Source organism: Podarcis bocagei, assembly GCF_964188305.1.
Source record: "Podarcis bocagei genome assembly, chromosome: 9".
Lineage (NCBI taxonomy): Eukaryota > Metazoa > Chordata > Lepidosauria > Squamata > Lacertidae > Podarcis > Podarcis bocagei.
Window position 1 is genome coordinate 42,343,143 of NC_138134.1, and position 25,696 is coordinate 42,368,838.

The following is a 25,696-nucleotide window of genomic DNA, read 5'->3' on the forward strand; positions in this document are numbered from 1 at the left end:
CAATTATAATCAAATTTGTTCACTTTTCTTACTATTCTAAATCCCATTTATTTAATTGAATCCTAATTTAATCCTAGGCCTTTTTGGTACTTTCAAGTAATTTCTAAGTTTTTTATATTACAATATTTATTCAAATAGTCCTTAAATTTCCTCCAATCTTCTTGGTATTCCTCTTTTCTCTGGTCGCGGATTCTTCCCGTCAGGTCAGCTCCGTCAGGTCAGCTCCGAAAAGTCCATAATCTTCATCTGCCAATCTTCCACTGTTGGTAATTCTTGTGTTTTCCAATTTTTGGCTAGTAAAATTTGAGCAGCCGTTGTGGCATACAAAAACAATTTAACATCTTTCTTGGGCAATTCCAAACCTGTTATTCCAAGTGAAGCTAAACTTTTTCTGTTTGTTGGCACAGAAGTGTTTTAAAGTTATATACCAGTTCAACATCACAAATCGTGGTTGTATGTTACGAGAAAAGTGACATTGCAGTGGCTTTGTAAATAAATGCCCAAATGTTTCTCAGGGTGATGTCTAATGTCTTCATGCTTCCATATTTGGTGTGGTGAAGAAAAACTAATCAACTTCTTGATTTCTTTCAGGGCATTGTGATAACTCCCTTGCTCCTGCTGCTTTTTGTGAGTATCTTAATACTGCTTTTCTTTCTGTCATCATCATAATCATCATCACATTGGCTGTTAAGTAGTGTCATATTGGATGTGGAAAAGGGGCCATTTTGAATGTTCCAGACTATTTTCAGTGATCAAAGTACACATGACTAGTTCTTGACAACTTTCTAAGTTGATATAAATAAAAATGTGTCATGGAAGCAGTTATCACCATTTGCTCATCTAGGTTAGCAGTTGCATTGTTACCCAAACAAGGAGCAGCATTAAATGGCAAGTAACTTACTGGAAGATCTATCTTCTCCTATGTAGGCAGTATCTGCTCTAGATTTTGATTTCATTTGATTTCTTTTTTATTCCTATGCTGCTTATCATTCAAATGAATCCCAAAGCAGTTTGCAAACAGTAAATAACAGTAACATGTTAGAATGTAATAAAACATCATAAATACAGCATGGATCGTACGTAATAATTAACAGATCATCAGTGAAATAATTACCTTCTTTATAACACTGTTAACAAAGCAACTACTAAAAAATAAACTAGACATCACAATTAAAGCAAAAGTCATATGATTATCAATACATTATTTATAATTTATAAAGCAATATTAGCAACGTTAACAAAATATCAGGTAAAAAGAAGACTGTGAAGTTCTTACACACATATTCCACACCCCACTCACATAATCTTTCACTCTGTTCTGCTCATTGAAATACACATAGAAATAATGCCTGTGATAGCAACCCCCTCCTGAAGGTTCCTCTGGCTGGAGGTTGGGCAGCAGAGGTGAAACCAACCACCTTCTGATGGCAAACAGATTTTGGGGGACGCTTAAACAATATAATGGAAATGTAAGACTTGGCAGGATTTTGTTTTTGGAAGTAATGGGATAAGTGTGCTTTATATCTGTATAATTGAAAAAAGAAGGAAAACATATTTGTGATTTTCAGGTTGCCATTTTTAAGTACAAGATAGGGAATCAATGAATATGTATTTCTCAATCCTTGCCTACTCTTTTGATTGAGATAAACAATAAACTTGATTGGAGATATTAAAACACACACACACACACACACACACACACAAAATAAAACACATACAGAGAGAGCTAAAACGGTGAACAAGGGTTTTTTTTGTGTGTTTATCAGGACTATTATCTTGTATGATGACAAATTGCTAAAGCCATTGGGGCTATTAACCAAATTTTGCTCACATTTACCTGCTGCTGGCCTTCAAATCAGGAGGCATATTTGCTCAACCATCCATTAGTTTGGTTGAATTATATTCCTAGAATGAAACCAAGAGACTTTATTCTGTGTTTCTCAAATGTCGTCTTTGTTGTTTGGTGCTCTGTATGTGACTTTGAAAGAGGGATTTCAGAGGACATTTAACAATAGATTTAATTATTATTTCAACCCTACTGAAATAAGTAGCTAATTCCACATTTGGTTTGCATGGCTGTAGTTGTGTAACAAGGGAGAAAGGAAATGACACAAAGAGAAAATCAGCTATGAATTATAACTTAGAAATCTCCAGAGAGGAAATTTTAGGTATGGTCCACTATATAGAAAATGTTTTTGTTTACCTGTGTTTAACCTAGAAGGGTTTAAATATCCTAGAAAAGGTTGTAATTTAGGGTTCCATATAGTGAACTGAAGTGCTACCCTTAGAAGAACTAAGTGAAATTTCTTTATGCATTGCTTAGCTCCCTCCATATATTTTTCTGGTTCACCTGACACTGACAATGCTGGGTAATACAGCAAAATTGGAGCATAAAGTTAGATGAGACTGCCAATGCTCCCTCAGCCTTTGACTGCACCAAATCCCCAGACCAAATGCAGCAATTAAGAAAAGAAATGTGGACGTTCTCTTCTGTCAAACTTGGTCACTTGCTCTGTCTTTGAACTAATGGAGGTGTGTTTCAGAATACATTAAGGGTAAAGGTGAAGGACCCCTGACAGTTAAGTCCAGTCGCAAACGACTCTGGGGTTGCAGCTCTCATCTTGCTTTACTGGCTGAGGGAGCCGACAGTTTTTCCGGGTCATGTGGCCAGCATGACTCAGCTGCTTCTGGCGAAACCAGAGCAGCGCACGGAAATGCCGTTTACCTTCCCGCTGGAACAGTACCTATTTATCTACTTGCACTTTGACGTGCTTTCAAACTGCTAGGTTGGCAGGAGCTGGGACTGAACAACGGGAGCTCACCCTGTTGTGGGGATTTGAACAGCCGACCTTCTGATCGGCAAGCCCAAGGCTCAGTGGTTTATACCACAGTGCCACCCGCATCCCCCTCAGAATACATTACTTCCCTCTAAATCAAGAGAATGTTCTACTTAGTCCTGTTTGTAATTAGTGGCATATGTTGGTGGTGGGAGGCAGTATTCCCTTTGGAAAGCAAGCCCCATACCATGTCTCAAGGAAACAGTTTTGTCATTCCTGCTCACAGTTTTGCTCCTATTCTCAAACCACCTTAAGGTTGTCTGCATTGGTAAGATGTCAATCCATTGGAATTATTTTTTAAAACCTTGTTCCTAGTCCTCATATTAACACCTTTTTGCTATCTCCCCTCGTAATCACACGGTATGCCCCTAGCCCTGCCTTCTGCCCCTAACCGTGGCTTCAGTCTTGACTCTTATATTGCATCCATCCCCTATTTCTATTTATCAAAATGAACTTAGAGATGCATGCAGACATGATTTTATGATATTTTCTGTTGTCTTGCACATAATGGTTGCAAGGTGTAAGGAAAGCATGATGAGTGAAGTTTTATGTGAAAAAGAAGTTTTTTGAGAAATTATGCAATCTTTAAAATGGGAGAAATCATTAGCATGCAAATACATTGGTAGCTATTATTATCATTATAAATGGCATTTTTGTGAAGTATGAAATCATTGAAGTGGCTCGTACAAGTTGTCAAAGTTCTTGCCTTTTTTGTTAGCTCCAGATTGTTTAATTGGAGCCTTCAGAGAATGTCTAGGCAGGTGATTCCAGGCCTGAGAAGCAGATGCAAGCACTCTATCCTCCCACTGGACATGGTGGGAGGTATGGTGGCCAGGAGCTACCATACCAGATGAAACCTAGATACCCCCTGATCTCTCACTCTTGTCCACCAAATTGCATCTAAAGGCCAAATTAGGACAATTGGTTGCTTGTTGGGAAGAGTGTTTAACCTCTCCTGCCTCTGCTAATTCTCCTGCTCAAACCTCCTCAGTTCCATTTTCCTGCAACTGGGCTTCTTTGTTGTTTCAGAGCACCAGCTAGGCTTTACAGGGAAGATTTGCAAGAATAAATTAGTGGGTAGGAATAGGATGAAACCCTTCCACCAATACTCTTCATTGGTGTTGTGAGGATAGCAGGATATGTCTTGGTGCCATCTTAAAGACTTGACCACCTTCCTTCCTTGCAGGAAAAGGGGTGCTTAGACTGAGGGGATGGTGTGCTTTTGACTATGTAAGGAAAGTGAATGTCATGAGCAGGATATTTGTTTGTGCCAGGAGCATGTGTTGATGAGGTTATGTATGAGGGTTAATGAGTAAAAGGGAGATTGGTGTTATTTAATTACATTTTACTCAGAGTAGACATATTGAAATTAATTAACATGACTAAATTAGGCCCATTAATTGAATACCGTCATATGTGTATGTAAACTCCGTGAATTTCCATATTTTCTAGTAACAAAAACAATTATTATTTATTACTTGTATTTATATTTTGGTTTCCTGACCAAAAAGGAGCCTAGAAGCAGACTTTTTAACTTTTACTTCCTATTCTGTACTGCTCTCTAAGGTTTCAAAGCAGCACAATATATGAGTATATATGAGTATACTAATCTGTATGTGTAATGTAGTAAGATAAGAACTCCTTCTAGATAGGTTTACATTTATTGATTACAGTTTATATTTTGTGCTATTTGCACAAAATTTATTACTGGCAGCTTTTAATACTTCACACTGCTTTGCTTCCACATACTTGTTAATGTAAAATGAGTAATATGAAGTAACTTGTTAAAGAAATGCTGAAGTACACAAAGGGAAGAGTGAGCACTTACAATAAATTATACATTTTGCATAAATTATTAATTTTCTTAAATGAATGGTATTAAATGTAAGACAGTTTTGTATTTGAAAGAATACTGTGACCGAACTTAATATTTGATTAATTCCTTTCAAGAAAAATATTCAGGATTTATGTTACCTTAATGATGGGGTTTTTTGGGGTCTCATGTAATTGTAACCTCACTTAAGAAACAGTATCTTCCAGCCTTTTCAATTTTAAAAGTCATCTGTGTGTCTAATTAAACTTTGTTAAAGTGTTACTGAGCCTTTGTTCCCAATTATACTCAGCTATATTTATATCTGTATGAAAATTTCTGAATAAGTGGACAGCCTAAAGAAAGTGATACCATTCATTCATATGGTAGAAAGAAAACATCTCTACTGTACTTAAAAATACTTTCCACATGGGATTAACCCATTCCAGTTGCTAATAGTGGATTTTGTTGACTCTCTTAGTACTTAATGTGAGTTATTGAGAATTGAAAATCAAGCCTGCCCCCATTCAAGGGCTAAACTCAAATGGCCCCATTTATGAATGACACATTGGGCAACATTTCAGCAGCATGCTGATAAAGTCTTGAATGTGTGCGGGGGTTTTTTAAGTGCTCACAGTGCTTTGTATATCTGTCATGTAGTACTTCATTTATTTGAGTTCACTATCCTGTGTAATGTTAGTAGCACAATATTTTTGTATGAAGAGAAACTTTCCACTTCTTTGGCTTATCCCTTTTTCTTAATGCATTCACTCACTTTTATTGAAATTCTTTCATTTGTATCAGTCATTTTGACACTAATAAAGCGAATAACGGGGTTTTCCACTCTCCTGGAATGAAGGCTGAGCTATATTTCTAAACCTGTGAGGTAAGAGGGTAGTATATGACAACAGGGAAAGAGAAAGATGAATTGTAATGTACATTTAGTCAGCGTTTCAGCACAATTTTTGTTTGCATTTTTCTGTTACGTTGTAACTTAAGGCTGATTCTGCAAGGGTGAAAATAGGATGGTGAGTTCATATTTAGACTTGATTATATAACCATAGACTCAAAAGCATTTGACATGCTACCTTTCACAATATATGTTCAGTCAGCCAAGCTCCTCCAGTGGGCGGGGGGGGGGGCTGAGTGCATGTTGAGTGAGCTAAATAGACACATCTGAACATTCACAACTGTCCTGAAACCCAACTAACAGAGTTGCATTCCTCTGGACCACTTCACTTAGATGTATTTTAGGAATACGTTACTAAGAATAATGTAGAAATCTGTCTGCTGAAAGAAGGACAGTGGGAAAATCTCCAGGGGTTTTTGTTGAACTGGAAGTTTGGATAGATTAAGTCAAATATATGAATGCTGTCCTATCAAAAATGCAATAGGAAGCATTTGGAGATACTAGAGCAGCAGTATAAGGTGCTGTTAGCAGCACATATTGTTCCAGTTTTTAGTTTCCAAGCAGTCACCAAGGACAGCATCCTGTAGGTCACACTGCAGTATTCTTACTTTTGAGTTTGCAAAGACCCTAATTACTCTCCTTTGGTCTGGGGTGACAAAAAGCAATACCTCCTTCTAACTAATTTAATGTTGGGAAAATGTATTCCTGGCACTGCCCGTTACTAGGCTAATAGGCATAGTGTTGGATCCAGGGACATTTGAAGACTACAAACAGGAGCATCCTGGGAAAACATGGATATGGTGAATCTTCTTTTATTGCAATGCATTCCTGTATATCCCAGGACCTCCCTGTTTCATGTTTTTTGCAGAACTAGCAGGTACCATTTGGTAGACATTCCTGTCTACACCTTTACTGAATTGTAGTTTTATGTTTAGTAAAGCATATTCTGCATCCCTGTAGTGAAATATCTTCACTCTCAGTTCTCTGTAGCAGACAAAAGTGCAATCAGATAATTTCCTTTATTCAAACATTTATACACGGGGCAATTGACAGCCAGTAGAAACCCATTTAAAACACTGAGTCATAAAACCAGCAAGATTATTAAAACAGGAGAGTTTAAAGGAAAGCGCCAACATTTGGAATGGTGTGTGGAGACAGGTTGTGGATTCCAGATAGTAGCTTAACCACTGTATCCTTTATTAGCTTGAATTCCTAGAGATGTAGGTTCCTAGTGTAGATTCTACAACCTCAATATGATTAGGAGGATGCAAGAACACAACCTGGCTTTATTTTTTTAAAAAATGTTTACGCTCTGAGGAGCATAGCCCCGAGGACTGCCTCTGAAGTGGACTTAACGAAGTGGATGAGGGATTGCAATTTGGCACAACTGATATGAAGTGTTTCATCTGACTCCACTAATGCAATTGTGGCAGTTACAGATGCAGCATCTTCCTTGGAGAATACCACAGCTGTGATATTTGTCCTCTTTGCCAAAAAAGGAGAGAAATTGAACAGCTGGTCTGAGAGAGAAATAAGGGCCTGAAAGTTGATTTCCATCTGAGAACTCTAACAGGGCAAATCTATCCTTTCTTTTGGTGTTTTTGTTTTGTTTGTAAACTGGAATAGAAGTAAGGTCACAATTATTTTGCCAGCCATGGTTAAAACTAGTAACAATGTTTTAGAAAAGCCTAAAAACTGGGGTACCCAAGAAGGTTTCAGGACATTTTCATCGTATTTCATTTTCTTTATATTTTGCTGAGAAGCATGACTTTATGTTTTATCCTGTAATCTGGGGGTAGGAGACTTGCTGCCCCCTAGATGCTAGATTTATTACAGCATCAGATTATGTATGTTCATTGTATGGCCTTGGATGGGAAGCCTCCTGATGCGGCTCTCCTGATGCAAACAACATGGAAGATAGGATGGAAACCTGCAGAACTTTGTTTAACATGGGTGGCTAACTTGAGGCACTCCATATGCTGTTAGACTCCAACTCCCATGAGCCTCAGCCAGCATAGCCAGTGATTAGGGATGATGGGAACTGCATCTGAAGGGGCACAGATTCCCCATCACTAATATTAGTTGTGTAATCAGTATATAATACTTGCAAAATTAGAACATATACAGTGCAATCCAGTAGCTGTCTACTCAGAAGTAAGCCACAGTGAGTTTACACACATAAGTACAGATTTATACAGATTTATGTTTTATATATCTGGACATTTAAACTCATTGGTAATTCATTAGCTGTTAAAATTCCATATTAACATCATGCTTTTAATTTCTTTTACAGCTTGGATCCTCTTCCTCTGTGCCTTTCTCATCTATATTCTCACAACTGTTCATGACCGTTGTAGTTCCACTCATAATTGGACAGGTATGTTTTTAATATACATATATAATGTTTCTAAAGTCTTATGGACTGTAAAAGAGAGGAGTCTGACACTTTGAAAAAGGCCTCTGGATAGTGACATTTAATAACAGAGAGATGACACTGTAATGCTCCCTGAAGCCACATTGATTTTACTTGAGAATGAGCAGCTGTCCCTCATTCCCTGTGATGAATCTTTTACATATCTATCTAAAAAAAGTGTTTGGGAACATGAAGTAGGGGAAGAAAATGGTAATCTTGGTGTAAATGAGCTGTGAAAGTATTGTAAAGGTCTGCAAATGACTTGATTTAGAAAAAGTCTTCTTGATGAAGCTGCACAGCTAATTGTTTCAAATCAAATGTGGTTCACTGCATCTAAGCATGTGGTAAAGTAAAATAGATTATCCAAGAACTAGTTGTGCTTGCTAAAAGAAATTAAGCATTTCTGGTTATCATTTTTCATGTTTGTTTGTTTGTTTGTTTGTTTGTTTGTTTGTTTGTTTATATGTGTTATACATTCTTGTGTAAAAAACTAAGTTTGTAAGGGTATATAATGCATTTATTTATATTTTATTTGAGTATTTGTATACTGCCTTTCAGGAACCTGCATGTGCATGCATATATCCATATTGGTCTCAGGGCATATGTCAAAACCCAAGCAATTTGTGTTGGCCTCCCAAGGTGAAAATTAGGATAAAAATACATACATGCTATTATTTTAGATAGTAGTGTATATATGGATTTTTGGGAGTATATTAAGATTCCTGTTTTTGTACACAAAAAGTAAGATTAATATTAGGTTATACAGGCGACTCCCCACTTATGTGGGGTTCATGTTCTGGGGGCCCCCCACGCATAAGTGGGGATCACCCACTAAAAAGCCTCTAAACATCCGTTTTACCTGCTTTCCATGCTCTCCAGTACCTTTGCCTCTAGATTGCAAGAAAAAGTAGGGAACAATACATCTGAGCCCACTGTTGAGTGGGGTACTGGGCAGCAGCAAGAGCTCCCACCCGCCATTTTGGATCCCATAAGTGTGGTTTTTTAAAAAAAATAATGTAAACATTTATTTCTGGAGTTTGGGCTCATTGACATCCTCTTCAGGCCACAAGTCACAAGGATTTTCCAGCCTTCTCCCACCATTTCAGAATTTGAATTTATTTATTCCAGTTAAGTATAAGCATCTAAATTTTGCCCTGGGACCCACTTTTTGTGTACTGCCTAAATACCATGTATTTCATACATAGATTTTTTCAGGAAAAATGTTTATCCTGTCATTTTTGAACTGTACTTGTATTACAAGACTACAAATAGGCCACTGCATGTACTTTACAGATAAGTGTATACTAAGAGCCAGTCTGGCTACTTTAATAACATGCTTGCACATTATACATATATGTATGAAGTTACCAATTATATTAGTTGCATGACATGTTGATGTTCAGGTCTTTTGACTCTAAAGTCAGAACATATTTCAGCAGTTTAATAAGCTAGAAGTTAAAAGCACACATTCAGAATGTGTGTATTATTAAGCTCCCATATAAGGATCATATAGTGAAAATGATGATCAAACACAAAGTACCCAGTTAGATTAAGGCTGCATGTTTACATCACAAAAGGCAAATTTAAGCACCCTACCCCCCCCCTTGCCCTCACTCTGAATAGAGGTGAAAGGGAGGCATGTCCCTGTTGCCAGGCAGCAGGATGACATTCCTTTTCTTTCTGTATTGCATTGGTAGTTTCACTGTCCACTGATGTTGCATCACCTCTAGTTCTTTATGTGACCTTTAGTGAAGGAATGAAAATTGAGGTGTGCATTTGAATGTGAATCCCCATATACCTTCTGCTGTATCAAGTTAACGCTACCCAGTTGGATTGAGAAATGTAGGAAGCCTCAGTATACTGATTCTCTACACTGACTCGCAACATGTACCCCAGGATTTTAGAGAGGAGTCTCCAAGCCACATCTGAAGATTCCAGTAATTGATTCTGGATCCTTCTGCATGCAGAGGATGTGCTGCATTGCTCCTAAGCTAAGGTTCATCCCCGTGTGTTATCTTCAACACCTGCCCTTCAATACCCAACCCTTTTACAAGCAGCTTAGTGGCCTTTCAGAAAAATGTTCATGTAGAAAAGGCTTTGTTGAAGATTTGTCTTGACCTTATATTATTTCAGTGCCAGATAGATCTGGGATGCAGTGTGCATGAGCCACAGTGATGTGCTGGAGCCAAATTTTCACAGTTCTGTGGTAAAATATTTCTGCATGATATAAAGCACTTTGTTCATCTGCCTCTAAGCCACATTGCCCTATTCCCCACCCCCAATACTGGGACTCTGGACAAAGATTGTGGCCTCTTTTATTTGTGTTGTCTCATTCTAACAGGATTGTGACAGGTACCAGAAAAATGAGTACCATGACAGTATTTCCCTTCCCTTTTCTGCTGTCCTTCTCCCTTTTCTAGAACTAAGTGCTTGTGACAGACTTTTATTTTATGTTTTATTTTAAAGAGTGATTTATGATTAAAAGTTAATGAAATAGAATTTTCACAGTGCTTTTATTATATTCTACCAGTTTGAACATTTTTCAAAGCAGCACACCAAAACCCACTGTTCTCTATGAATAAATAATAAAAGCCATGTCTGTACATTATCATTCATGCATTCTGTAGTTGCCCACTGGTGATTTGTTTGCCAGCCTGAAGTGGGCGCTTCATATTAAACTGTCCTTAACTAAAACTCAAATTAGTTATTACAATTGCACCAATTTAAAATGTAAACATATAGATATATGTAATTGAATTCTACTTTGTAAGCTCACTGGGTTGCTCTCTTGAGATATAGTGATTCTGCCAGTGAACTGTACAAGTGGATTTTGCAGGTGGAGTGGTCTAATCTGTCCCCAAAACATTGCTCAAGCAGGAAGCAAATAGTAATTATTATTTATATTTGTTAGTCGCTTTCCTCACAAAAGCGTCCAGTTAAAACAAATGCAACCAATAAAAACTATAACTAATAAAATCTATAGAGATAAGAGAACAAGGGCCAAAAGTCTGGATAAAGAGAAGAGTCTTTGCTTGGCTTTTAAAAATAGAGACAGATCATGCAAGGTATTCCTCCTTGGGAAGAACAATCCATAAGCAAGGAACTGCCACTGGAAAAGCTCATTTTCATGCCTCAGATGATGATTGCAGGGTCTGGGGATAGGTAGTCCTTGGGGGAATTAGGGTCCTGAGCTGCATAAGGCTTTAAATGTCAAACCCAACATTTTGAATTGAGCCTAGAAACTAAATGGTAGCCAATGCAATTGTGCCAGAATTGCTGCTATATGATCAGAGTGTCCTGTCCTGATCATCAATCTGCTTGCTGAATTCTGAACCAACTGCAGTTTCTAAACTGCCTCCAAAGGGAGCCCCATGTAGAATACATTGTAGTAGTCCATCCTAGAGGTTACCAGAGGGTAGACAACAGAAGTTAGGCACAACTGGCCACTAGCAGAAGTTGATGGCACTCCATGCCACTGAGGGAACTTGAGCCTTAAGCAACTCTAATGGATCCAGAAGTATCTCAAGTTACGTATTTGCTCCTTCAGAGGGAGTATAACCAAATCCCAAGCTGGCCCCATCTCACCCCTCTGGTCCAGGGAACCACCTGCAAACTGTTCCTCAGTTTTGTCAGTATAAAGCTTCAGTTTATTAGCTCTCATGCAGTCAATTCCTGAGGCAAAGCAAACTTTCCAGCACATCCACTGGCACACCTGCAGATGTAAAGGAGAAGTAGAGCTGTGTGTCATCATCATATTACAGACAATGTAGTCCAAAATGCTGGATGGCACCACCCATCATTTTCACGGAGATGTTAAACAGTGGGGGGGATAAAATCACACCCTGCGGAATTCCACACTGAATGCTCCATGGCACCAAACAGTATTATCCAAGCACAACCACCTGAAAATTACCATCCAAGTAGGACTGGAACCACTGTAGAGCAGTGCCACTCAACCCTAACTTAGCTGTTTCAGAAGAATACCATGGTCAAAGGTACTGAAAACCGCTGAGAGATTGAGAAGAGTTAACAGGAACACACTCACCCTGCTTCTTTCCCAGTATAGCTCACTATTCAGTTTCCATATTGAAGTCAACTGAAATGGATCCCAACTGAAATGGATCTAGAAAGCTGGTTTCATCCAAGAGAGCCTGGATCTGTTCCACAACCATTGCTCAGAGACCTTGCCCAAGAAGGGAAGATTAGCAACTGGTTATTAAGGATTGGTCTTGCCACAGCCTCCTTTAAGCAGGCAGAGACCACCCAATCACCATCCTGGCCAAGGCTGACCCCTCTCTTACAGGTTGTCACCCAGACTGAACCAAGCACCTTGACCATGTCCTTGGGCTGTACTAACAGAAACTCATCCAACCCCTGGGACTGGACAGACACTTCTTGAGATGTATCTGCTTTAACAGTGGAGTCAAGGTCTTGGCAAATGCAAGCAATTTTATATCCATCTTGCTCACCCACTCAGGTCTTGGTGATACAGACCAGGTCAGCCTTCTTACCCACAATCAAATCATGGTTAGGAAAAATCTTATTCAAATTCAATCTGGCGTTCAACAGTAATAGCTGCAAACCTGAAGGTTGGCTGATAGGACAGCCACCATTCTTCAAGCTGGAGAGGGGCCTGGCACACTGATTGTCTATTCTGTGTCACCTGGCCTGTGCCTCCTCTCACTCTATATCTACCCTTGCTCAGAATCACTGTAATTGTCCTTTCCCCAGCTGATCTCGTCCCAGGCATATCTTTTCCTCACTCCCCAAAACTGAGTGCCATAAAACACCTCTGAGCAAGTTACAATTAGACAACAACCACCCAAAAGATAAAGTAGCTAGAAAGCATCAGCTACGAATTCCCCCTTTTAAGAGCAGTTTTCCATGGGAAACTGAAAAAGGAAAACCAGTGATAATTTACTCAAGCAAGAACTACTGTAGGTTGATTTTATGAACAGGCTTTCAGGCTGCAGTCCTGTGCACACTGAACTTGGTGGAACTTCCTTCTGACTTGTGCATAGGCTTGCCCTTTCAATATAGTTTGGCATTTAAAGTAAATAAAGCTACAGCATTTCTTAAGAAACATTTTAAACTAGAATGTAACTTTAATCCATATAGAAATGGCCCTGTTTACAGCTAAACTTCAGCTGAATTTCAGGAAGAAGCAGCAATCTTCTGGGAGGCCAACACTGTTGAAAAGCTGTTCAGAAAAATTGAGATGACAGATTAACAGCATTCATGCCATAGTTCACTCTTATCTGACACTTGACTTTAACTACAGACAGATGAATTCTTGATAGGAAGGTAAACAAAGGAAAATATAATATACAGCACCCTAAAAATGTCATGAAAGGTTTGTTTTATGGTATTGAATTGCAGTGTTTTTAACATTTAAAAATAGAAGTTTGAAAATGCCCTTCAGATTGTTTAGGGAATTATAATAAAATGCAAGAGCTTGTGTAACACTCATCTAAAACTAAATAGAACACAATATTGTGATTTGCATCCTGCTCATTGAACAAGATGTTATTCATAAACACACACATTAATGTATATGATGTTTAGAGACTGAGATTTAAAGAAGCAATACGCTAAAGAAAAAATAACAAAATCAAAGCAGAGAACATTTGAAGAGGCATATTCTGACATCCGTCTTTTTGGAAAGTACATTGCTACATCAGAATATTAATAGTCAATAAAGGAAATTATATTTAAAACCTTGCATTGTTTTGTGATCTTTTTCACATTTCTTCAAAGAAGAGAGCACTTGAGTCATAAGTGTTTCTTTGGGATGCTCAAAGAAAAGGGATTTTGTAGATCAAAGTGGCTGGGAAGTAGCAGTCAGCAAAGGCAGCAGTTCAAAAGTAGAATCTGTTCAGAGCACAGATCCAACAAGCTCAGAACCGTTATAGGGTATTCTATCCTATCCAGGCATTAATTGCCAATGAACTCACATCTGATTTTTATTAAGCTCCTATTTGCCCCTTTAAAAAATAAATAAAGGAGATTTGGAGGACCTCCCATGTAATTAACTTAGATCAAATTTACATTAGCATTTTCTTCCTATAGTGTCATTATTAGAATCACCACTGCAGTTGTACCAAGTGTTGTAAGTTCAATGGAAGATATATAGCATTTGCAGGCAACCCTGAATGCAGTGCATACAGTTCTAGATTCAGAAGTTCTTGAGGCCCGACTATGTGTTGCATGGAAGTAAGTGTAATTGAACCGTGATAACCCTTTTATTTTAGGAAATGCTTTTTCAGTAGCAATTTCAGGTAGGGAACTGACATGAGAGGAAAGGACTAAGCACGCCACACACCCAGTTCTCTGCTTCAGATTACCACTTCCTGAAGTGCTTTTTCCTTAAATAAAAGGGCTGCAGTGGTTCAATTACGTGCGTTTGCATCATGTAATGTGTAGTTATATCCTCAGATAGAAACAGGTGGATAGACCATCTTTTTCAAGTGTGATGTTGGAAAGGTGGCATATGAAAAATGTAACTAAATCCATAATAGATAACTTCAGCAATCTTGACACTCTCTTGCTCAGTGGCCTCAGATGCCTTTGTACGACGGACCATACACCCACCTTTACTTGCTGCAATAGAGTATGACATGGGCATAACTTTTCTTTCTTGGAGAGGCTCATACTATTTGTTTTCTTGTTTGGGCCAAATCATGTTTGAGATCCTTTGTTGTAAGAACCACTGTACTGTATGGCTAAGCTGGAAAGTCGCCAATTCAATCTCACCTCAACTATACACAAAGTCCTCTGCCCATATCATCTGCAGAGAGATAATAATACGGACCTAACATACAAGATGGTTGTAAGAATTACTGAGAAGAATGTGCATGGAGCTCTTTGAATATGCAGAAAGTGTTTTTTTGTTTAGTCGTTTAGTCGTGTCCAACTCTTCGTGACCCCATGGACCAGAGCACACCAGGCACTTCTGTATTCCACTGCCTCCCGCAGTTTGGTCAAACTCATGTTCGTAAAACTGTTATATAAATGCTAATAATTAATTTCATTATAGTAGCTGTGAAACTAATAGGCTACCCAATGCCTATTGTTAAGATATCTACCCAGCACTTGCTTTTCATTTCTCCCTTTGTCAGTTGTACCCACTAGCAAATCATTAATTTACATCATGTGATTTCCCCCCCTAGCACGCCACTCTGGATATAGATCAGTATTTCTACCCATAAGCATATATGGGGGAGACTGTGGTGTCCTTGCTGCCACTTACCAAGTTCATTGCAGTGCTTAGATTCAGACAGGTGCCTTTCATAACTTGGTCCTGTTGGCGCTCTGCTACATTGGTTTTCTCTCTCATTTCAAAGCCCCTTCTCTGGACATGACACTTTACCATCCCTGATTTGCAGAAAAGAAGCAGCAACCAGTCTTTAAAGTCATGTGACCAACGTGACTGAGTTATTCCACCCTTAGTTTTGTGAATGAGCTTTAAATCTAGGTTTCCTATTTCCAACCCCAGTGATTACTCCTCTGAGCCTGCCTGTTAGTGTGTCTCTAGTACCATACAGAAAGTGTAATATAGAGAACTGTTGTCTTGTTGGTTCCAGAGTATGAGAGGTTCAAAGTAGATTAGTGATCGGCCTTGAATAACCTGCCTTTATTTGAAAAGCAAATATTGGCTCAGTAAATGTGTTATGGCACCTGTTTGTGTGCAGAAGCACATTGCTATTAATTTGCGCTGATTTGGAGTCTGTAGTAACACTCTTGCAAAGCTCCAGGCTTTCCACAGCTGCCTTTAATTAAATTACTGCTTCCAGTCTACACACAGAGACATGTACACACACATTCATTTATTCAAAGACCTTATGTATTCTACCTTTCAGGGGAAAGCCCTCCCAATGAAGCTTATGAAAGATTTTGATTTCTAAAATTTTATTTAAAAGCATGTCTAAGCCATTTAATATTTTGAAAATCTCTCAAGTGGTGTACAGAAGCAACACCAATGAAAACAAAAATTTAACTTAAAGCCTATAAAAATATAATGGCAAATCCAACAGACTAGCTGGGGCTGATGGGAGTTGTAGTCCAAAAAAGTCCAGATCTGGAGGGTTCCAGGTTGGCAACAGCTGGATTAATGGGTAGCATGAACTTTCTGTGTTACTTCAGAAACACTGCAGTAATAAAATCTGTTGGGGCATTTCTTGAGAAGTCTTGTTATGTAGTGACTGAAAAATTAATGCAAGTCATGGCTTAAATAATTTCCTGCAAGTCTAATGTAAGCTGCAAACTTTGATTGATGTCACATAGCACTTTCATGTAGATTAAAGAGAAAGGGGAGAAAAGATGAAACCCTGTAGGACAGGTATGGTTGAACCTGAGATTCTCCAGGTGTTGCCCAATCAGCTCCTATCAGCCCCAGCCAGTATGGCCAACGATCAAAGATGGTGGAAGTTATATTCCAACAACATCTGGAGGGCTACAGGCTAGTCACCCTGATGTAATTCCCAGGGGGAATTAGTCTTCCAGCACCACCTTCTGGAATTATGTCACAACTTCAAGGAAGTCTAGAAAGAGGACTTTGGTCAATAGTAGCAAAAAGTAGTTATGACTCCTGTGTTTCTAGAACTGTGCTGCCATTAGTTGCTGTACTTCCAAACAATAAAGGGAGAGGAAAACTGATGAAACAATTTCATTTTCAAATTCCTGTATGTGAAAAAGTTGCACTAAACATTGTAGGCTTGCTCATCTTCTTCCGTTAATTCTGCTATTCCAAAAGCATGCAACTGGCATTTGTCTTTCGATTTACAAAAACTCCATATCTTCAAACTCTGAATTATTTAAGCTCCCACAACACATGCACTTTTGCTTTTCAAGCATGAGTTATAATTTAATTAAAAACTTCTGGTGCATTGCTAGCTATTTAAATATTTAAATGTTCCATGGATCACTTTCGATTATCTGCTCACATGAAATTCCTGAAGATGTCAGATTTTTAAGATTCCCAAAGTTACACTTGGAATTGTCTGTTGATGCAAAGGGGACTGTGATAATTACATACATCCATTAGTATCAGCAGAGGAGATAAACTTTGGGGAGGCTTAATGGGCATGTCTCAGTGACAGCTAGCAAAGAACATTTGGCATGATTAAGGATAGACTTGAATGTACTTGAAAATATACTCTCATTATGGACGCCCAGTGGAAGTTGCACTACAAATGTTAAATTCCCCAGAAGAAGAGTTATGTGGCAGGGAAGCTTTGAAATCCACCGTGGCCGTCATCCAAATTATTCTCTTCTCTTTATGTCTTTCCGCTGTCAGATTCATTTTGTGATGCCCAACTTGGCTCCCTGTGTGCGTTGAAAAGAGGCAACCTGTTGATTTTTCTTCTCTCTCCTCCTGCTATGTTTCAGATTGTCCGAAGATACATCAAGGAGTGGCTTGAGAGAAAGAAGCCTCCGTTTGGTGCTATTAGCAGCTGTGTGCTCCTGATGATCATCTATACAACGTTCTGTGATACTTTTTCCAATCCAAACATTGACCTTGATAAGTTTAGCCTGATTATAATCGTTTTCATAAGTAAGTACCACCAGTTCATTTATAATCCCTTTTAAGAGCTGGGAAATGTTCCAAAGGAGCTGTGTAATGCTGCCCAAGGAATCAAGAGCCCATAGTGTACTCCCACATCCATTCTGAGTTTCTTTGTATAGTGACCACATTCTAATATGTGATGAATTGGGGCTATTGAGCACTGCCATGGTCTTTGGATGCATTTTAGAAACGTGGAAGAAGTAACACTCACTATAATTTTCTGTCATAGAAATGGTGCGCCTTAATATGTGGTTAACGCTGCAGTAGCATAGATTCAATTAAGACATTTGTTCCTATTTAGAAATGATGTGCTCCTTGAAGAACAAGCATACTTGTGGGCAGGTGCGTACGAGGGGGGGCAGGGGGCGGCGCACCCTGGGTGCCACCCTGGGAGGGGTGACAAGATGGCCCTCTGTCTCCCCCCCCCCAGCTGTAGCGCAGCCTTTGTACTTGCAGTGACACATGCAAAAAAGTGGCAACTTTTAAGCACACAGTTGCACTATTTTACAAAATGAAGGTTGATGGTTATACCTAGCAGCAAGAGATGGCCTGATACAGGGACCTGCTCATAGTCTCAGCAGTGGCAGCTTTCGTGCCACCAGTTACCCACCCTCTCTCCATTCACACACATGCACACAATATTTTGAGCAAGGGTGCTTAGCTAAGCTGTGCTGCCGTGGTGCTCAGAAAGTAGTGTTGCTAGCATCTGCACTGTTGGATAGCATCCTTGGTTTGTTCTGCTATCAATTTCAGTACAGATGGGCTGCCAGAACAAAGCCTCTCATTGTAAGAAGAATCCAAACACGCAAACGGAAGCATATTTTTCCTCTGTGTGTGCAGAGGACTGTGTGGAAGGATTCTCTTGTGGCCCCTGCAGTGCCTGATGTGGCAAAGTGTCAAGTTCTAAATTCTATTGTGCTTCAGTTAGTCTTCCATCTCTAAGCAGTAAATAGCAGAGCCGACTATGATATGGTCTTCTGGATATAAAATCTTAAAAGGGCATCCACTCTCCATGGGCATTATAGAGCTTACAATATTATGGTTTTCTCCATGGTTAACAGCAAGAGTATCAGTTTTTTCATGGTGAATTTTTGTTGGGTGGTTCTAGTTGAATAGCAGCATGTTAAAATATTTGTTGTTGGTAAAATATTGTTGTGTCATAAAGCACAAATATATATTTCTTGCACAATCAGTATGTTTTGTCCTGTCTATATAATCCGTATGTTTTGGTCAGGAATAAAAAATGTCAGATAAATTGGATCAAAAAGGACCGTGTAAGCATTTTATTAATTGCCTGAGGAGAGAGGGGGTGCTATTCAAGTAAATTTTACTTAGAATAGACCTACTGAAATTAATGGGCCTAACTTAGTCATGTTCATTACTTTCAATGGGTCTACTCTGAGTAAACCTCAGGTAAATACTATTTGTTGTCTTTTGTGTTCTTCCATATATTTGATGATAAATAACATGCCTTGGGATTACCCTTTTAAAGATTAAAATTAGCTCAGAAAATAAAAGTATTCTGCTGAGGACTGTCTGCAACTTAGTTGGGTTAAAAAAAGGTTCCTGTTTTACTAAATAGAGATCAGAATGTGGGGAAACAATTCAGAAATTAATGCATACCAAAAGTGGAAGATGGTGGTGAGGAAGGGCAAGCAGCCACGTGAGACTGTCTGGTGAAGCTACAAAATTTCTAGTCCTTATTCATCCTAGAAGAAATAGACTCATAGAAAGTGCGCACACCCCACACACCCTGCACTTAAGAAGTTATTCTCAACGTAGGAAGGGTCAGGAAGAACTTGAGATGGGGCTAGACATGTTGTCCTGTAGCTCCATGGCTCCTTTGTATCTGTGTTGATTCTGCAAGTGACTAACACATGAAGACTTCTGTATTAACACTTTTAAATTCATAAATACTTTAGGAATATTTAATAAGAAATACTGCAGTCATTTGCGCGTGCGCACACACACATACACACAAATATGCATGTATATGTTCTTCCTACTATTCCTTTCAATATCCTCATCTTTTAATTGTCATAACTTTTCTTGGCTTTTAATTTCTTAGCTTCTTTGTATTTAATATGAAGCAATTTCTTTTGTCAAAAAAAATAACATTTATCAAATTCCTCCAATTAATAAAAGTTCACCCACTCAAAGAAACCAACTTGACCTGTTACGTGAGTCTCATACTGAAAACCAACAAGCCATCAGCCTTTTTGATCATTTATTCAGAGTATGAGAGCCATTTCCAAGCCCTTCATTACTTTTTCCTACTATGATATAAATTCTTTGCACAGGGGGAATAGGAGAATTTTGTAAGGTATTATGACAGTGTTTAGTTCTGCAGGTACATATCTGACTTTTGTACTTGTAGCAGAATAGCAGGCATATATTTTCTCATTCTTAATAGTAAAATATATGCATTTTTTATATGAAAAGATGGGTGTATATCTAAAATGCGCATTTGTGTGGGTCTTTTCATGTTGCACCTAACATTTATCAAACTAATTTGTCTTTCAGTATTTTCAGTTCAGCTGGGATTCATGCTGTTAACTTTCTTCTTCTCTACAAGGTATGTTACAGCAGTAAAGGTTATCTCTATAGCAAAAAAGAATAGTTGGGTGCAAAACAGAGGAGTATTGTCCTTTCTGTCAGCAACTCAAAAGTTTGTACCAGGTGTGTGGAAAGTCTTATGCGCCTGAGAAATCAAAGGATGGATGAATAATCTACTCCGGTTACTGTTTGTTTGAACATTTATACCCCACCTTGCCATGATACAATCTGACTCAATAGAAAATAGAAAACGAGCATTACAATACATTCCCAATATCGCTTAGAACAAGCCCTTTGCAGCTGTTGGGAAAATAACTGTAAATATCAGCAGAGGGTCTCTGACTGGCTGCAGCTCCAATTAACTGCACGGTGAGTGGAAGAGGCAGCTGTAGTGAAGAAAATGCCTAACTGGGGAGTAGTTAATTAAACAATTCAGGAGGAGGGGGTAAAATGGTGTGTTGGGCTTTCCTGGACACTTGCAGTTTGGAATAATTACTACTCTAATACGTATTCACACACTCTCTTTTTACTTAATAGCCACTAATTGAATAAGGTCCAAGAGCTACGTCTCTGCAGTCACAGAGGGAATCCCTTCTGTCCCTGTGCTTTGCTTGTTAACATAGGCCTGATCTAGCCCTATTAGCATAGTGCTCTGCGATGCAACCTGGCTTTTATTACCAAGATTTCTGTGATGCAATTAATTTTTGAAGTGCCTGGGAAAATCTCCTGCACAATCAGCGTGGTTGATTGGCCTCCAGGAGGCAGTTATTAGGCACCTTTAATTTATCTTCTGTATACAGACCATATTTTTTCATAATGATCCCCAGTGGATGGTGGACAAATTTAATATAAAACAGAGCCTACTTCCTGGTTTTACACTCATCTGTGATGTGCTAATTTTATCAGAGCCTAAAAGGTGCTGAATTCAGCACCTTCCCCAATCACCAAACACGCCCCTAATGTAGTACGTAATCTATGCCTTTCTTAGAGCTGGGGTGGTTTATTTCCTTCCCATTGGGATGCAAATCGTAAGTTGTTTTTGTTTCTGTTTAAAAGGGAAAAAGATATAGCTTTCCACATACATATAGTTGGCCATAATGAGACGGCGATGCTGAAGTAGATGGGGAAGAGCTGGGTAGGGGTTTGGACAGGTGGTTCAGGCACTTGCGGTTTTCCCTCCTTCTACACACACACTCCTAGAAATGCAGACTGAATTTTATTGAAAATACTTTGATATTTAAATTAATAATGATTTTCCTGTTGCATATGAGCAGCCATTCCTTTCCCTAAGCCATGTGCCTAGAATCATAGAATCATAGAGTTGGAAGAGACCACAAGGGCCATCGAGTCCAACCCCCTGCCAAGCAGGAAACACCATCAGAGCACTCCTGACATATGGTTGTCAAGCCTCTGCTTTAAAGACCTCCAAAGAAGGAGACTCCACCACACTCCTTGGCAGCAAATTCCACTGTCGAACAGCTCTTACTGTCAGGAAGTTCTTCCTAATGTTTAGGTGGAATCTTCTTTCTTGTAGTTTGGATCCATTGCTCCGTGTCCGCTTCTCTGGAGCAGCAGAAAACAACCTTTCTCCCTCCTCTATATGACATCCTTTTATATATTTGAACATGGCTATCATATCACCCCTTAACCTCCTCTTCTCCAGGCTAAACATGCCCAGCTCCCTTAGCCGTTCCTCAGAAGGCATCGTTTCCAGGCCTTTGACCATTTTGGTTGCCCTCCTCTGGACACGTTCCAGTTTGTCAGTGTCCTTCTTGAATTGCCTAGGTTCAGACCTCACAACAAGCTGCTGTTACTCCATATTGAAAACAAAAGCCTTCCAATTCCTTGTGATATCCCTGGAAGTGGAGTGGGTAGCACAAACCCAAGTGCCACTGCATCTTGTCCTTGTAACACTAAACCTGATTTAACATTGTGTGCAAACACACAGATAATGCTTCAGTAAGGCTACAAGGAAATTATGCCAGTATTTTAGGCTTCACCCTAATAGACTATTTAGAACTGTGTTTTAAGAGGACTGGTGCCCAGTTTTTGGAAAGGTGAAAATTAGCTGTAATGTGGTGCTTTACATTTATGGAAAAGTACTCTGGGCTGGGATAAACATGTCCCATAAGAAACCAATTGGAATCCTTTCATAGGTGCCAACTCCCTGGGTGCCTGAGCACCCACAAAATTCCCCATGAAGTGGCCAGGCACCCACAAATTTTGGTCGCAGAGCCAGGTTGACACACCTGAACCCGCTCATTTTCCAGATAAGAATATATGCAGACAAGATTTTGCAACAACAGAGAAACCATTCCATTTAATGCAAAAATCAAAAGCGGCTGAGCGTATATAGCTAGAATTATATTTTATGAAACCTAATGCAAAGAGATTAAAAACACACTTATGGGGTATGGAAAGTGAGCAGCCATTTGGTAGAAGAGACTTTTAAAGTTCCTTACATTTTTTCTAGGAAGAATTCTGGTTTCACACCAGCAGATACAGTGGCTATTATCTTCTGCTCTACGCACAAATCTCTGACTTTGGGTAAGTCTTTACTAGAGGTTGAGTTCAACTTTTCAGTCTAATCACACGGCTCCTTATACTTCACTTTGATATGAAAGTGGTTTTCTGATATTCTGTTATCAGTTCAGCAATATGACAAGATGTAGTATAAAAGCCTAGCATTAATATTAGTACATTCATGAGAACACTTTTGCAATGGGCAAGTAAATGTTTCCTAAGAGGAAGACAACATAGTCTTCTCCTCTGGGAATTTAGTAATTGTATTGCAGTGCCATTAATCTGTTCCTTCTTTAGAGAAAGTGATGTGATTTTTTCCCCCTTTGTTTTTGATGTTCTCTTTCTCTAATCTAATATTGATAAAGTTTGTGGTTCATTTCAGATTATGTTCTGAGTTATTACAACACAGTCAAACAGCAAAATTATTATAGCTCAAAACTGTAATGCACAAAGCATTTACAATATAAAGAAACATAAATAAAGACAGCAGTGTTTTATCAAATATCAGTGTATTTATCCTAAGCAGTCTCTGGACTATGTGTTTATTCATTACAATTCAGTATTCAAAGATCATTGACTTACTAGTCACTCAAAATTCCCTTGCAATAACATTTGTTATGGTAGATATGTACAATAAATTTAATTAAAATATAGTTGTACTTTGAGTGGGAAGACACTGCTGAACATTGCATTTATTTCCTGTGATTTATGGTGATTAGCGAAGATCAAAATAAGAATTTTTAATACAAAGTTTACAGATATTTGTCATACCATACTTTCTCACAGTGGGTGGCATCCAATAATGTCCACTTGCATGAAAAAGCCACTTGCGCAAAGGGGACTTCTCATTTCCCCCCTTCCTCATCCCCAGAATCTGCTTCACAAGGTCCTTCAATTCTCTGTGGCAGATTTGGGGGGCACACGTCTGCTTGCATTGCTTTGCTGGTGTTTGTGTTCCTTCTGGTGCCCCTCATTCCATCAAAGCTTCTATTTCCTGAAGGAAGTCTTCTTTCTTCAAGTAGCTTGCTTGACTCTGCTCATTAACCACATTGATGCCATCTTGGTGATGCCTTTACTGATGTGTAGCATATATTCGAGCAGAGCTTCTATTATTGTGCTTTTGAATAACTCCACCACTATCAGTTGCAGACCAATGTTGCAATATCCAAAACAAGAAAGGTACAATGACCGCTCAAACCTACTGAGTGTTTTCTTGAAAGTAAGTCCCAGTAGGGCTTTCTTCAAAATGCATGTGCAATCTAACTAGTTGCAGCTAAAAATGATGGTGATGTAAAACAGAGAAATATGCCATATAAGCTGGGACCTAATGTATATTTGGGCTGGGTAACTAAAAACATTTTTGGAAATGAACTTTTTAAAATTGCCATTGGAAGCGCCCTTGGAGATTCCATATGCAAAAACATGGCACTTAGAACTACACCACTGTCTATCAGCCCTTTTCAATTGGAAAGAACACCTCATTATACGGTAATTAATATTTGGCATTTTCTCCAAATATAACCACAAGTCAGTGTTCCGGGAAGCTGACGAAAAATTTACCGAGCAATTTAAATAGAGAGTGGTAACCCTAGGGAAAATATTTGCAAATGCACCCAATTTATTCTTATGTTGGCGTCAATGAGGGCTTCAGTTTCTTTCAGACCTATATGTCAAGATCACTCAGTGTGGACCTTTTTGGGATGGTGTATTTGTTCCATAAGACTGATCTGTTGACTACATGTGCTGATATAGGAAAGATCCTCAAATATCTAGCCACCTTTCTGGCCTTGTTAGCAAACAACTCCAGTGTATTGCATTAATTAAATCAATTGGTTTTGAGATGGAACGATTGCTAGGCACTTTGCAATCTCTCTCACTGTTGTTTCCTAACCCACAGTAAGTCCTACGTTAAATTCACAGCAAATTCCTCAGTGTTAAGACATCCAGTGCTAGAGGTGGAAATGTGGCATTCTAAAAAACCACTTCCGCTGTCTGTGAATCATATGGATGCATCACTTGAAGAAGAAAAAAAGAAGAGGTGGATAATATGGGTGGCCAATATAATGATCATCATCATATACTGTGTTCTTGGACATGTTACATGTATAGGGAGCCCTATATCAAGTAGAAAAAGAGAAATTAGTTGTGTTTTAGTATCTACATTTGGTAGTTGTTAGGGCCTACATAATTTCCAAATGAACTTATAAAGAAGGAAGGCTAGAGAATTATCAGCAAGACAAAGGGGTCTGAATCGAAAAGCTATGAAAAGGGGTGAACATTTACAACAAGCACCAGATTTTCTACTCAAGAGAGACCACGGAGGAACACTTGTGAGTTTCCGCTTTCCAAAGCAAAAGCAATTAGTATGCTTTGTAGCAATAATGATAAAGCAGTTGTTGTTGTTGTTGTTGTTGTTGTTGTTGGCATCCATCTTGTCTTGAGAGATGAGTTGTCTCATCCGTCTTGTCTTGAGAGATGCTTGGCTGCAGGAGTTGCCAGAAGGAGGGCAGATGCAGAGGACAAGCCTTTTCAGTGATGATGCCAGTATGTCTGAATGGCCTTCCTGGGAAGACCCAACAACCTCATTTCTCCCCTTTTTGAGACAGGATCTGAAAAGGTGTTGTTGTTTTTGGATGGACTTTTAATAATGTTGAAGTATCCTTTAAATTGTTTTGGTTTTAATATTGAACCCCCCCCCCTTCTGTTGCAGATTTTTAAACTTGTGCTTTGTTCATTTTTATCCCTGTATGCTGCCTTGGGTGCAGATACTATAGAAAATATTTATTTTTTCTTTTTAAGAGATCTTGTCTATGAACAGTAAAAGTCTTGCACCAGCTAAGTGATTTGAGTGTTTACCTCACTGGAAGTATCAGCTGATCAGGTGGTTATGCTAGCTGAAGCCACTATTGCAGAGTAAAGAGACAGAAGAGGTGAATGTCTGCCATTGTCTTTAGACGCCATTATGGGCAGAGAGCTCCTGAATAAGCATGCGGTTACTGACATAAGATGGATTGCACCAGCAGCGTCTCTACAAATTTCCTTGTTTAATTACATTTTTTAAGAGAAGTGAAAATAGAAGAAA

General features: G+C 38.9%; 1 protein-coding gene across 4 annotated transcripts in view; it reads left to right on the plus strand.

Annotated features, from left to right (window-relative positions):
- The window catches only part of SLC10A7 (solute carrier family 10 member 7), a 130,174-nt gene that overhangs the window by 85,687 nt on the left and 18,791 nt on the right, over window positions 1-25,696 (plus strand). For 2 of the 4 annotated variants that reach the window (XM_081208449.1, XM_081208452.1), the window contains exons 6-10: window positions 592-627; window positions 7,851-7,934; window positions 17,358-17,523; window positions 20,059-20,110; window positions 22,565-22,638. In XM_081208449.1, coding sequence (XP_081064575.1) covers window positions 592-627; window positions 7,851-7,934; window positions 17,358-17,523; window positions 20,059-20,110; window positions 22,565-22,638 — 412 coding nt within the window. The remainder of the gene's footprint in view (window positions 1-591; window positions 628-7,850; window positions 7,935-17,357; window positions 17,524-20,058; window positions 20,111-22,564; window positions 22,639-25,696) is intronic. The other 2 variants (XM_081208451.1, XM_081208453.1) reach the window with 1 other exon arrangement.